At 42.0% G+C, this 14,984-nt stretch overlaps 1 protein-coding gene across 3 annotated transcripts in view; it reads right to left on the reverse strand.

Moving 5' to 3' along the window:
- LOC129336141 (calpain-13-like) overlaps positions 1-14,984 on the reverse strand; it is a 148,111-nt gene that overhangs the window by 110,692 nt on the left and 22,435 nt on the right. For all 3 annotated transcript variants that reach the window (XM_054989364.1, XM_054989280.1, XM_054989199.1), the window contains exons 2-3: positions 14,441-14,686; positions 1,124-1,193 (exon numbers count right to left, since the gene is read on the reverse strand). In XM_054989364.1, the coding sequence (XP_054845339.1) occupies positions 1,124-1,193; positions 14,441-14,683 (313 nt within the window). In that variant the 5' untranslated portion in view covers positions 14,684-14,686. The remainder of the gene's footprint in view (positions 1-1,123; positions 1,194-14,440; positions 14,687-14,984) is intronic.

Raw genomic sequence — 14,984 nt, forward strand, 5'->3', positions numbered from 1 at the left:
AGCTGTTGTCAACCACACTGAGCTACTGGAAAAAGCAGATGGGATCCTCCCAATTTATTCATTGCAGTTTTAATCCTTGTAAACTGCTTCAGGTATCATTAGAGGGAGAGGCAGTATAAACATTTGAAAAATAAAAATAAATAAAATAGAAATTGAAACAAAGGCGAGCTATTGGAAAGGAGGGGAGTAGAAATAGTTTAAAAATAAATAAAATGCAAAAATGGTTACTGTGTGGAAGAGCTATGTAGCCATCTGTAGCTTTGGCTGAATAAACATTACCTCGGCGCGTCCCGGTGTTGCACTAAATGTTCGCTAAACACCCGGAAGTATAGCGTTTTTCAAGCACGATTTCTGAATCGCGCTAGAAAGGCGCTATACTTCCGGGTGTTTAGCGAACATTTAGTGCAACACTGGGACGCGCTGAGGTAATGTGGATTCAGCCTTTCTTTGGTGGGCTACCTGGTAATGACCCACTTGGCAGGGCAAGACACCCCCTTGCGTCAAGTAGCAATGCTTACCTGCATGGACCAGGGTGGCATCAAGGTCAGGAGGATGCAGCCAGGGTAGCCTCAGCAACAAGGCAGTTTGGGCAATCTGGCACAGGGAGGTTCAGAAGGTGTGGAGGCAATGAGGAAGTCTGGATAGGGGAACAATGGCTCTCTAGGCCCAGGGCATGGTTGTGGAAAGCAGGACCCGGCTAAGGAGCAGGGTGCAGAGAAGTGGTAGGTGGTCCTCAAGAACCAAGTGTGGAGCTGGACTATATAAAGGGAGGGAAAGGCTGGCTGGAAAGAGAGGGCACAGGAGCAGAAGGGGAGACCCAAGTGAGTCTGCAGAAGCAAGAAGATAGCTGCAGTGTTGTGGCTCTTCTCCTGAGTAATGCAGTGTACCCCCTGAGGTGGGTGAAGTTAATTACACCTTTAGGTGTGTGATTTGGTCAATAAAATAATCTATCAAATAAAGTAGTGAACTGGACTGCAGAACTGGGGTGATACACCCTGAGAGGGTGCTACACCTTGAAATAAAATATATAGCCATTTATCGGTTATGATAGCAAGAAAAAAGATGTACTTTCCTAACCAAAGGCCAGTCGACCCCAATCCCCCAAACAGAGTTTTGATCTCACCTATTTCCCCTTGGAGAATATCGAATCTGCTCACATCATTAACAATTAATTTGGGATTTTCTAGTATGTCCTTGAAAAAAAAGAGAGAAAAATTATTTAATGGAAGCTTCTTCTTCCCTATTATATCCCTTTGATGAACCCTATTTTCACTATCTCATCTGAACAATTTTGTGCTCTGGTAAAGTTCCAGAACAGGAAGTGTCCCATTTAGTCCTTCAACTTCCACAGACTTATGGTACACGCATTTACTATATACTCTTTTCATTGGAAACTAGAAATAGATTAAGTATTCTGCTTGTTTACTGACTCCCCATCTCCCCAGTAAGACCTTTTGGAGGTGGTAGAGGTGATCTCAGATGTCAAGTTGGAGACACCTAGACTGATTGTCCTAGGGGACTTCAACATTCATGCTGAATGCTCTATTTCAGGGCCAGCCCAGAAATTTATAGCTTCCCTTGCAGCCCTGGGCCTCTTTCAAATAGGGAAAGAAGCCACACCTTGGACTTAATATTTTGCACTGAAACTTTGAAGGAAGGTCACATTTCAGGGTTGGAGATTCGTCCTGAATCATGGTTTGACCATTACCTACTGAAGGCAAAAGAGAATATGGCCCTGGAACCCTGCAAAAAGGGGTTAAAATGCTTTGCCCAAAAAGACTCATGGACCCTTCCAGACTCCAAAATGCCCTGGGAGGTCTTAGGATTCCAAACACATGCTCTGTTGAAGCTGTGGTAGAAGCTTGGAATGTGAAGCTCCTCACAGCTATTGAAAACATTGCCCCTCGCCAACCTCTCCTGCCCTTGCCATGGAAGCCCGCACTGTAGTTTACCATGGAGCTGGGTGATTTAAAGAGAGCTGCAAAACATCTAGAAAGACGCTGGTGGAAAATCCATGCTGAAACTGATAGAGCATGCTACAGAGCCCACTGGAACACCTATGAAGTGGTGATGAGAGCAGGAAGCTAGTTTTCTAGCTTTCGTGACCATCCTAACTGTTCAAGATATCAGCTAGTTTCATGCATCAGCTAGTTCATGACCATCCCAACTGTTCAAGATATCTTGACATCTTCTAACTCTTAAATCTGAACCTTTACAGTCTCAAGAACAGACAATGATCTGTGATGCCTTTGCAAAGTTTTTTACTGATAAAATAGCACAAATATGCTCTACTTTGGATGCTAGCTGTAATATAGGCAAAGTGACAGAAATGCTTCATGTGTGGACCAATTTGAATCAGTTAAAACAATGGATATTGACAGGATTCTTGCATCTGTGAAGGCCTGTGCACTGGATGCTTGCTCAACTTGGTTGTTAAAATCATATAAGAACCACATAAATGAGCCCTTGAGGTCTATCGTAAATTAGTCACTAACTGTTCCCTTCCCTTGGCCACTCAAACAAGAGACTATCCGACTGCTACTTAATCATCCCTAGACAAAAATTATGTAGCCAATTACTGCCAAGTCTCTAATCTGCCCTTTCTGGACAAAGTGATTGAGAGAACAATATCTGACCAATTCCAGGTCTTCTTGGATAACTCTGGTGCTTTGGACTCTCTTCAGTGAAGATTTGGGCCAGGTGATGGGACAGAGACAGCTCTGGTGGCTTTAGTTGATGATCTCCACCTGGATGTAGATGAAGGCCATGCTTCTTTGTTGCTCCTTCTGGATTTATCTGTAGACTTTGATACAGTAGATAGTGCCATCTTGTCAAGGTGTTCAGAGGCAGATATGGGTATCAAAGGATGGGCCTTAGACTGGTTTGAATAAATTCTCATGGAACAGCTGCTGTTGAAGACCAGCTATCTTCTGAGTAGGAATCATCTTGTGAGGTTCCACAGGGTGCAATCTTATCCCCGATGTTATTAAACCTCTATGTAAAGCCTTTAGGATAACTCATTTGTACCTATGGTGTTAGATGCCATTAGGGTTGCCAGCCCCTAGGTAGTGGCTGGAGATCTCCCGGAATTACATCTGGTCTCCAGGCCACAGAGATCAGTTCACCTGGAGAAAATGGCTACTTTGTGGGTGGACTCTGTGGAATTATGCCATGCCAAGGTCCTTTTCCTCCCTAAACCCCACTTTCTCCAGGTTTCTCCATGTTTCACCCCCCAGATCTCCAGGAATTTCCCAACTTGGAGCTGGCAACCCTAGATGCCATCAATATGCAGACGACACCCAACTCTGTATCTCACTGTCCAAATCATCATGGGATGCGATAGAGACCTTGGGTTGCTGCCTGATGGCTGTGGTCAAATGGCTGAAAGCAACCAAATTAAAACTGAATGCAGACAAGACAGAAGTGATGCTGAGTTGGAAGGCCAAGACCTGTGCTCCCCACTTTTGATGGTGTTCATCGGACTCTTGCAGAGTCAGTTAAGAGCCTATGAGTTATATGGATCCAGCACTACTGCTAGAAAAGCATGTTAAGGTAGCTGCAAAAATGCTTTCCACAAACTCAGATTAGCCTGGAAGATGGCCCCCTAACTCAACACTACCAGTCTGGCCACCTGGATCCATGTCATGGTCACATTGAGACTTGACAACTGTCCATAGGACTCCCTTTTAAGTTAACTTGAAGACTCCAGTTGGGCAGAATGCTGCAGCTCATTTATTATCAGGAGCTAGGAGAAGCATGAATATTACTCCCATTCTGAAGTCACTCCATTGGCTACCTATCAGTTACTGGGCTCAATACAAGGTATTGGCTATCATATACAAAGCTCTTCACAGCCTTGGCCCAGCATATCTATAGAACTGCCTCTCTCACTATGTTACACCTTGCCAGTTTTGCTCATCTGAGCAGGGCCTTCTGCAGGTGCTGCTCTGCAAATGGGCATAATCAACACCTGCATTCTCTTTGGCAGCCCTCACTTTATTGGAATGGTCTACCTGAAGAGGTAAGGAAAGCTCCCACTCTCCTGGCTTTCTGCAAATGATGAAAAATTGAATTATACAAGGGGCTGATAGAGGACTGTAAGATAAGGAAGCAGTTTCAAAGAGCTGCATGAATAAAGGACTAGGGAGTGACTATAGATTCACTACTACTGCTGTAAATATGATCCTACATAATAGATTAGAATTGCTTATACTTCATTTCAGCATTTCTTGAACTCTGTATTGTATTTCTGCTGGTTATATCTTTGCAAATTTGCATGTATATGCCCATTTACATGTTTATTGAAATGTCTTTGGAATTGACTGTACTGACTCACTGTGTAATCCACCTCGAGCCTCAGTGAGAAAGGCGGACTATAAATAATGTGCACAAATAAATAAATGTAGACATGACCAAACCTTGTCTCAGCTTCAAAGAAAAATAAGTCTAGGAATGCATCCTATATACTTCTTGTTGACATGAGGCACAGTGCGTCAAGCCTCAAATGAAGAGGAGATCCATCTGCAGCTCATATTTAGTTCAAGAGGATTTATGTAACAAAACTTTGTCATAGAATGTGTCCTATCTATTATATACTTTTTTGTGACACAGGTAACCAAGGAGGAATTACATTCAAAATGAAAAAAGAAAATTGTTGGACATAGACTGAATGTGTGGGCTAGTGCTTCCACTTTCATGGGTTGTTATGGGTAAAACATATTGTCTCCCCAGATGTGTTGAGAGTTCACACATCAATTGTTTTTATGCATTACAAAAAGAATTCACATATCAGAAAGTGTTATGAGCCAGGTTGTGTACTTGATTTTCCAATGACAGAATGGCTCTAAGATTAGGTGGGGGGGGGAGGAAATTGCTAAATATTGTTGCTAAATATTCCTTATTGCAGTCAAAACGAAGAGGGATACATCATACACACGGGAATAGCCAGCCTTCCTCAATAGGTGAGGCTGCCATGTTTCCAGTGAGTTTTTTTAAAAAAACAATGTTTTTTCTCATAACCCACAGAAATGTCTGCACTCCTGCTGACAACCCCAAGTCTCCATCCCATTTTTTTATACTGCCATATTCATAGTTACAAAAAGATGAATTGGGGTTTGGGGGAGCAGGGTTAGGTTCTCATAAGCAACACTGAGCTTGAGAGTATCACTCAAAAACGGGTAGGATCTTTAGGGAGAAGAGTCAGCCTGGGCAAGTGGGTGGAGCATTACCACTAAGAGGGGAAACAGCCACCACTGACTGTGTTTAAACAGAAATTCTAAAACTAGGCTTTCACTGTTAAACAATAAGACATGAAGTTGCCTTATACTGAATCAGACCGTAGGCCTATCAAGGTTGGAATTGTGTCCTCTGACTAGCAGAAGCTCTCCAGAGCCTCAGAAAGAGGTCTCTCACATCATTTACTACCTTATCCTTTTAAGTGTCTTCTCACAAATTTAAAAAATCCCAGTTTTCAAAAAATTCCTAGGAGGAGCAGACTTGTACTCCAGAGATGACTTATCCATTCCCATCCCAGATATAAGCTTGAGTAAACAGTACAATTATAAGAAAGCAAAACCAAGATGTGAAAGAAAAAATTATTTAACCAGTGATTTCCTGTCTTTTCTGACCCTTTTCCAAACAAACGTATGAGCAGTCTACATTGTCTGTGGGTAGCAAACTTGATTGGATATTTTCATATAATTCTTGCATGAATTCTTTTACTCTGGGCTGAACTGGCGAAAACTGACACTGCAATTCCAAGAAGAGTTACGCTTTTCTAAGCTTATTGGCTTCAATGGACTTAGAAGGGTGGAACTCTGCAAACACCTGTACTGTGAATATGATTCTCTGCAGGGATGATTTAAATCCATACTCCCATTAGGTAAACAGAGATGTCAAAAAATTGTGTAACCAACAAATCTGGCAGAAACTCAGGTGTTTGCTCTTGTTTGTTTGGGGGCCATAATTTCCACATGCCTGTGTTAACATTTGTCTAGAAGGTGATGACACTGAGATTCAGTAGATACCGAGTTTTCTTTTAAGGTCTGACATGATATCGTATCACAAAATGGAGCAGTTTTATAACTTGTAGGTCTGTTTATTAGTTTACTAATGTCTATATTCACTAGATTTGATATATTTAGGATTATCCAACTGAGTCTCAGTTTGGGCAAATAACTGTAACAAAAAAGATATTGCTGATCAGGATTTCTTCCATTCACAGGAAACCAAGTGACTTATTCACAACTCATGTATTATGAAAATCATGGCCACACCTAGAAAGACCATATGCACTGGCCTATATTCTCACAGATGCATGAAATTGCCTTCTACAGAGTCAAGCATTCACCGACATATCTCACTACTGTCTGAGTGTCAGAAGCTCTTCAGAGTTTCATGCAGAGATAGGACTTTTTCAACACTTGCTGTATAAGATCCTTTAAATGAATATGTCAGGAACTCATCTTAAGGCTTTCTGCCTCCAAGCCATGTGTTTTACCACTGCGCTGTGGCCTCCTCCCTATTTTCCAATGCTCCCTTTGGTACCTCTCTCACTGCATCAGAAATAGTCCCTGCTAAGAGACCAGGAGCCATCCATAGGGCCAAATCCACATTGATTTCTAGATCCCAGTGTAATGTAACCTTATAGGGCTTAACCATACAATGCATTTTTGCCAGGTACATGCCTGCATTGGGTTGGCAGATGTCATCTGGGAGTCCATGCCTTCTAGTTGTGCGTGTGCCTGATTTGGATTCAGCAAATGCTCAGGGACCTGCTATTTGTCCTGCTGGGGCTCTGTGTACTGATGTTCAAGTAGGCTTCCCCAATGGAGCAAAGAGTGCTTCCTATTTCAGGTCAGGAAAATGGCATTGAGGGAAGGCTTAAGTATCCACTCCCTGTGTGGCATAATCCCAATCAGAATCAGGCCCATATGCACCTGACAGGGATAGATTCTGATAATATAGGATGAGCTCAGGAAAATGTATCATTTAATTAGGCCCATAGTCCCCCGCCTGCACCTGAGCTCTTCATGATATGGTTGGTGAGAGCTGGAGTATAGTTTAGTAACTGATGTGCAATTCTTTTCTCACACAAAGGAGCTCAGAGCGGAAGCTGCTTTCCTGCTGTCAGTACTATCAAGTAAAGACCTGATGTGTTTTTATGGAGGTCACCAGGGTTTTCTGCCCTCAGGTCCTAGCCACTCAATATTCCCGAAATAAAAGTCCATTTGTTTGCTTGTATTCAATCAGCTTAATGAAATGGAAACAACATTTCCTTCCTGCGACTGCTTCATAAGAGAGGTGTCATTGCCTATTCAGCTGATTGAATTAGATGTAGATTTCAGGAGTAATTGATGTCTGCAAAGGAGAAGCTGCATTATGTTACCACTCGCTGTATTTCAGCATCTGTAGCATGATGCCTTTTAAAAGGGCATGACTTTCATTGCATTGAAGGCAGCTTTCATTTCCAAAGATACAGTCCAGAGAGAGAAGAAACTTTCCTCTAGTTTTGATTGTTAGGGAATCTCATAGGAGTTTGTTAAACTTTCCATATAAGATGCAGCACAGCAAACTAATGACGCCAACTGTTGCATATTTGTTAACTCTCTTGTGTACCAGGGACGTCTAGCTGGTACGGAAAGTTCCTACTTTGAGTGATTTGCAGTGCAATCCTAACCTGAGTTATATCCTTCTAAGTTTATTGAAGTCAACCCCACTGTTAAGGGTGTTGGCTCTGTGAATTGCTTTTATGTATGCCTTTGAGCCCAAACCACATGTCAGGCTAGAGGTAGGTATTTGGATGTCCAGACATGCAATTGAGCTGCAAAAAGCAGCCTATGGAGAGGGAGGGTTCAAATGTAGCACAAAGAGGAAGGGCTTACAGAGCTCTTCCCATCAACACATTTGGTGATTTTTGATGCTAGTATCATGTATGGTCTATAAGTGTCAGAGCCACAATGGACATGCTCCTTCTTCCTTAAGAATTTATCACCCCATGGAAAACATCATAAAAGCTTGCTTGGGAACTTGTCTCATTGTGAATTCTTCTGGCATAGAAGACAGAGAAATGAATTAGATGAGCTTCTTGTGGACCTGGCAACTGTCCAGAGTGTGAAACTTGGTAGATAGAAATCAGCAAGTGAAGCTTTTCCAAAAACTTCATCACTTGCCCATGTCTGCAAGACACACAGCTCTTTAAAGGCAGATGGGCTTATGAAACATCGGGCAACTGTTCTTCTTGCTGCCCTATATCTCCAAATACAAATGCTGCTAATTCTGCCATGGATATGTTCAGCTGTCAAAGTTACTATGTTTGAAGGTGGCAATCAGATGTGACTCAATCACTTGGTCTCTTCAGCTCATGCTGAGCAGCTATGATGACCACTTGCCAAATGGGTTTGTATTGGGTCTTTGCAAAACTGCACATGCCCAAAGCTGCCAATTCAAACTGATCAGCAGCCAATTTAGGATCACTAAGGACTACTTAGACAAACACTAAAGGGTAGGATTTTATTGAAATACAGCATTTGTTAATGACTGGTTTATGTTTTGTGAATGATTTAACTGTCTATTTAAATTATTGTCTGTTGAACAAGTTATGTAGCAAGGATGGAGGGGCTAACAGAACTCGATCAGGCTGTGTGAGAATGTGCATGCAAAAGAAGCCACTGGCACTATACTGCATTGAAAGTAAGGAGTAGAATGAAACAACTAGCTGTGCACCCACAAACAGACTGACAAACTATCAAACCAATAACCGAAAAATCAGGCCTCCGTTCACAGATGGCAAACAGGATGCAAGAGGAATGAGCAGATATTCAAGTATCTCTCTTCACAATCCACTCACTTGAATTGACCAGCAGGTCAGGAAGTGTTCTGGGGAAATACAGGTTGCATTCAGACATTGCTGGATATTGAGCAATCATTGCGCTATAGCAATCATTTACAACCAGATTGCCTTGTCCAATAAGAAAAATCCTGTGGCCACAAAGATCACTGTCTGGATGGGAGCCCACAAAAAGGGCCGTAATTGCCATAATGATTTTTTTAAAAAAGAATGGTGGCATGTATTTATAGAAAAGAAACAATAATCAATTGTGTAATTCACACTTACTGGTAAAGGGCATGTGTGTCAGGATCAAGATGAGTGACAAAAATGACAGCTTTATGCTCCAAACCGCTCAGGGACTCCCATATCAAATTGACTCACTTTACAAGTCAAAACAAGTTGTTTCTAGCTGTCAGCACTGCCTGGCATCTGCAAATCAAGCTGTGTTCTCTCTGCTTTGTGCATTACCACCAGCTATAAAGATTCCAGACTCTGAATGTAATTGGCAATTCTCTTGTTGATGCATGAGATAAAATTGAAACCCTCTTCACTCCTCAACTGCTATATTGGATCTGGAACAGTGACAGTAGTAAAAAAAAAATGTTATCTGTCACTTAAATAACCAAATATGGCATGACTCAGAAGATGTGGAATAGAGACAAGCTGGATTGAGGTACTATTTTTCTTTAGTGTCACTTTGCTATGCTAGCCTTAATGGCTGCCATAAGAAAGAAAAGACATAGCTACCAGGCAAAACTGTGTTCTGGTGAAGTGGGCTGATTTAATTGCTTTTTGGAGCTTGCAGTTGAACTTAATTTCCAGGATATTGCTAATTTGTATGGATTTACACCTATAGCCTTGTAAATGGGAAATATCCCTTGTTGAGATTTTTTTAAAAAAACACCCTCTATTGTATTTTGGTGTAGTTTGCTGTACCGGTTAAGAAGAGCAGCAAGACTCTAATCTGGAGAACCGGGTTTGATTCCCCACTTCTCTGCTTGAAGCCAGCTGGGTGACCTTGGGTCAGTCATAGCTCTCTAAGAGGTCTCTCAGCCCCACCTACTTCACAGGGTGATTGGCATGAGGATAATAATAACACACTTTGTAAACCGCTCTCAGTGAGGCATTGAGGGTGGTATATAAATTGAATGTTGGTTTTCCTGTTGTTGTTATTATAAAATAATTTCTTTACTTTAGGATCAAAGGCTAAATTTTGATCTTCAAGCCTCAAGCTTCTTTTCAAAACTTCAGTATTTGAGGTAAAGTAGTTAACTATTGATCATTAACTTCTCTCTCTTAAGGAATCCTCATAGCATGTCTGACACCAAAGGTGCTTGAGGTCTCATGTCCCACATGCTTGGATTTCTCAGAGTATTGGTTTGATTTTAATAGTTCTCCCCCTGCTGCTTTTCCGACTATAGACTAAAATAAGGGTTTCACTTTGATGACATATTTTAACTTTATTTGCTGACTTTGAGCAGGTGTAGACAGTGGATGTCATAGTAGAATTTTGCAGAAGAGTTGCCAATGGCATCATTTTTTTAGGCTTGATTAAGTATACTGTTGGAGAAGGCGACAAGTCCTGCATAAGGCCTAAGGATATGTGTGATGGACAGGAGGGTGTCCTTCCCCTGAAAGGTAAAACAGTCACTCAGCTACTTCATCCCTGAGCTTAGGGGTGTGCTGCTGTCGCAGCATCCAATTACCTTTCAGATAGGGAGTGGGATGGGGAAGGGAAACACAGCAGCAGTTCAGTTCAGGACTGCCCCAGGGGAAGAACAGACAGTTTCATGTATACCTCTGCCGGGTATTCAGACAGATTGATTTACCTCTACCTCTGGGACAGGACAGAGTTCATAGAACTGTCTCTGGAGATGAGGAGCCCTCATACTCTTTGGTCTGACTTTTGGAAAGTGAAGGCTGATGTGGGTGGAATCCTGTGTGTGTGTGTGAAAGGTTCTAACCTGAAGGCTAGTCAGTGAAAGCCTGTTTGTACCTGAAAGCATTAAAGGGAATTAAAATCAAAATCTGAAGTAATAAATAGCTTAAATTTATGTGCCTCAGCCAGGTTTCTCCTTTGAATGTTGGGAGACCTGCACTGCTAATCTGTTCTTTAAAAACAACCCGTACATAAATATTCTTGGTTATTTTTATAAAACTACTTCACTGATCTTTGATTTCTTCTTACTCACCACAAAACTTAGCTTACTTGCTACATGAAACATCTAGTAGCTAAGGGGAAGAGATATGTATCAGAACTAAAGGAGGCTGTATGAGTTTGCATTTTACATTTTAAAACAAACCAAGTTCCCTAAAATTAAAGGAGGCTATGTGGGTTCCCTCAACTGGAAGAAAAGGCCAGTCACTGGATGGTTAAGCTGGATGGTTCTCCCTCTGCTACTAGGAACAGACTTGGGCAACTAAATCCCAAGTACTGTAGTCTGGCTACTGAGGAAAATTTGAGCTGGATACAGCAACCCTCTTCAGGACCTGAACTAATCCTCCAAACTCCATTCTCATTTAAAAGATTATTAAAAGACATATGCAACCTGAGCGAAAGGCTGAAGAAAAGAAACACAAGCCAGGAATCTCAATCCATTAGATCCTGGAAAAAAAATTAATAGTCAGAGAGAGTCCAGCTGAAGCATCCTCCTCCTGAGACTACTGAAAGGCTCAAGTGGCTTGAGTGGAAGCCATGAGAGGAAAAGCACAGGTTGAAGAGCTTAAAGCACCAGCTCCTGGAAAGGCCACCAGTGGCTTGATGCCATTTCTGCTGCTGAAGGAAATGAAGAGGTCAGAAACAAGGATGATGAAACTGGGAGCCCTGAAATGTACCCACTTTAGCGTTATGAAATCTAGAAAGAGAGAACTACTGCACCTTATTTGAACAGATACTGATGTACAAAATAAGTTTTCATTTCTCTGAACCAAAGTAATACCATAAGGAGAGGAAGGACTGTTAGGTACCTATTCTCTACCTTAAACCTTAGGATACTATCTGTAAGATAGGTCTTTCAGTAACATTGTAACCTTCACTGAATGTTGATTAGATAATCATAATATGCTATATCCAGAAGTCGATGTGCCTTTCTTTATTCTACAAGGCTCAAAAATAGAAGAACTATCAACAGGGCTAATGCAATAACCATGGAATCCACTTCCTAATCTTACACAATAACCTTATTTACCTTATATCAAAGGCTTTCCAAGATAAACTCTTTCATCCCTAACCCTTGATAAGATTCCATTTGATACAATCTTACATACAGCAATTGGCTGTTATCTGGCAGTCTTTGCTCTGTCTGATATCTGAACAGCAACATCAAATTGTTAGATATTACATTAAAGATAGTTCCTAATCCTTGTCCTAAATAGGATGACCAAGAAGGTTGTCTTCAGTTAGTCAGAGCAGGTCCATAAGGATCTCAGATATCTGTGTGACCCAGTAAAACTATAGTTGAATTCCTGCTACTTTTACAGGGCATCAAATAAGGATTTTGCTCTCTTGGAATATGGGGGGGGGGGAACCCTGTGGACCAGCATATTCCACCATCAATACTAATATTAGGTCAAGTATATTATGTGCTCATGCTATGTGTTGATTCTAAATAAGATGTTACGCTCACATTCTCTCTTATTAATTTTAGGGTCAAATTAGAAGAGATGTTGGTGATTGGCAAATTTCAACAAATAGAGAACTGTGATGCTGGAAAGTCTTATCTCTTTCTCCTGTACTGTTTCCCAGTGTAAAACATCCTCACATCTTTTATTTACCTCAGCAGAGAAAGCATATGAATATAGATATGTTTCCGCTATGGAGGCAAATAACACTGTCAGACTCCCCTTCAAAGGATTACGGTCCAAAGTTATATACCACCCCCTCAGAGTCCCTTTTCCTTGGTCCAACCTTGGATGAATCTTATTATAGAAAGAAGAGAGGCATTGCCTCACCTTCTCAAAGCCTTTGCTTCTCCTACAGTATCTCGGAAGTGGTCTGCCCTTCCTCCTTGGACCACCCAGGGCCAGCCTAATAAAGGATTGTCTTGGGGTGGGCTGACCTCAGACCACCCCAATGCCCTCTCTTCAAGGCTGGGCCCTTGGTGAGTGAAGAGAACCTGGGCCAGTGGTCTCCTTGGCTCGATCCTCCCTTCTTCTTTCCTGCCCTTTTTAAAGAAGTTGCTCTGTCTGCTCACCCAGGCAGGATCAGATGCTGCTGGCCTCCTCTTCCTCCTCCAGCCTGTTTCCAGGGGCATTCCACTGCCTGAGGTCCGCCTCTCTTCTAATGCATGTGCTGGGCCTGTAAAAACTCTGAGGCTGCTGCTGGTGCACCTCTGGACACAGCCTTGCCCTTGCTTCAGTAATGCCTGGGTGAGGCTGCCCTCTGATGGAAGCTCCCCTGGAGTAGGTGACTGTGGGAGTAGAGTGGCCACCCACTCCCTGGCAAGCAGCTTTGGGGACAGTTATGAAAATGGTCCCAGGAAAGCATTAACCCCTTCCCCATGCTATGATCCCAATTCAACTTTGGGCTTTCCCCTTCTATTACTTAAAGAAGGTAATTTGTGAATCATGAATAGGGCATCCAAGAGAGGGTGAATATGGGTACAAAATCCCCCAGGCCCGTTAACTTTTGAGGGCTCCTGATGCCAGATGCTGCATTTAGTGATTGTGCCACTAGGGGTGCCACTAGGGGTGTAGGGAACCCAGCAGCTTTTGACGGCAGACTGGTAATTTGAATAAGACAGGTTGCTTAACAGGTTGTTTAAAAACTCTCTTTATTATATGTTACCTATCGTGAAGGTAACAGGCCGTTTCCACATGTACCTGCATAGCACTAACCTCTCGCAATGAGGGCATCTTCCTGGTGTGGTTTCTGATGTCATCATGCCACGATCCCGTTTTCGTGGTGCGATGATGTCAGAAATCACACCAGGAAGATGCCCTCGTTGTGAGAGGTTAGCGCTATGCTAGTACATGTGGAAATGGCCATGGTTCAAGATGTTTCAATTCCCTTCCTTTTTGGAACTGCAACTCTCATTTTCAAACTCATCACATTATTTTCTGATGAGTTATGCTTGCCACAATAAGAGACACCCAAGAGGGTCTGGAGACAAACTGGGCCAGGATACTCAAATTCCTTTCATTTTTGGCTCTGGAACATCCTGAAGCTAGTGGCCAATTTGTGACTCTTAGTTTTATTCTTCTGGACAGGTGGATGGACTCATCAATCCTTTTATTACTATAGATTCATGCTCACAGCAAGCCAAGTTTTTTTGTTATGATATTTGGTTTGGATCAGGGTGGGATTGAATCTTTGTCTAGGGGTGGCTCTTGGCATTCCTAATCATGAATGTTCTATGTCTTGCCTAATTGAACCCTTTGTAGTTAAAATGAGAGTCAGGCTGTGTTTCAGAGCATGGATTCTACATGGAAGTACCAGTTGCATAAAGTCCATGAATCATACTAGTATGTCTCTCAGTAATTCATGAGAGCTGCTGTAGGTTGGTAGTATCCACCTTCCTCAGATTCAGAATTCATCAGGTTTATTGGTTTAATGTCTATTTAATTACATCACTGGGATCATGGTTCTGTTGGTCATTGATAGCTACTCACATTTGGCCTCATCCACTGTATTTGATGCAATTTGTCTTCTGAGAGCAAGTTATACCCAATAGAACTGACATGAGCAGGGAAAGTATCATCCTCAAAAAGTACGCCCTGACTCAGGCAGTAGTCTCTCAGATAAACGAAGTCTTGTTTCAGAAATTTCTGAGGGGAAGTCGGGTTTCCAGCTCTCCCAATCGTTTGCCAGTCCTGCTCCTGCTTCTTTTGATACTTATCAGGAATCACATCCATTTCCTGTAATGAGGAAATTGTATTAGTGAAAGATATCATTAATTAACCATGTCTGTGGATTGGAGCCCACAGGAGGCACTAAGAAAATGTGGAAAGAATGAGCATATTATCCAAAAACTCCTAAGAAACACAAATAGGAAAGATCCCAAAATCAAGCCATTGCTATCATTGTCTCAGATGAAATTTTAAGTCTTCCCTGAGGAGAGACAGATGTAACTGAGATTCTTCAACCTTGTTCTCTTTAGGCAAATTACACTTTTACAGGACTCTGCTTCTCATCTTTCCACAGACAATCACAAAG

Source organism: Eublepharis macularius, chromosome 1, assembly GCF_028583425.1.
Source record: "Eublepharis macularius isolate TG4126 chromosome 1, MPM_Emac_v1.0, whole genome shotgun sequence".
Taxonomy (NCBI): Eukaryota; Metazoa; Chordata; class Lepidosauria; order Squamata; family Eublepharidae; genus Eublepharis; species Eublepharis macularius.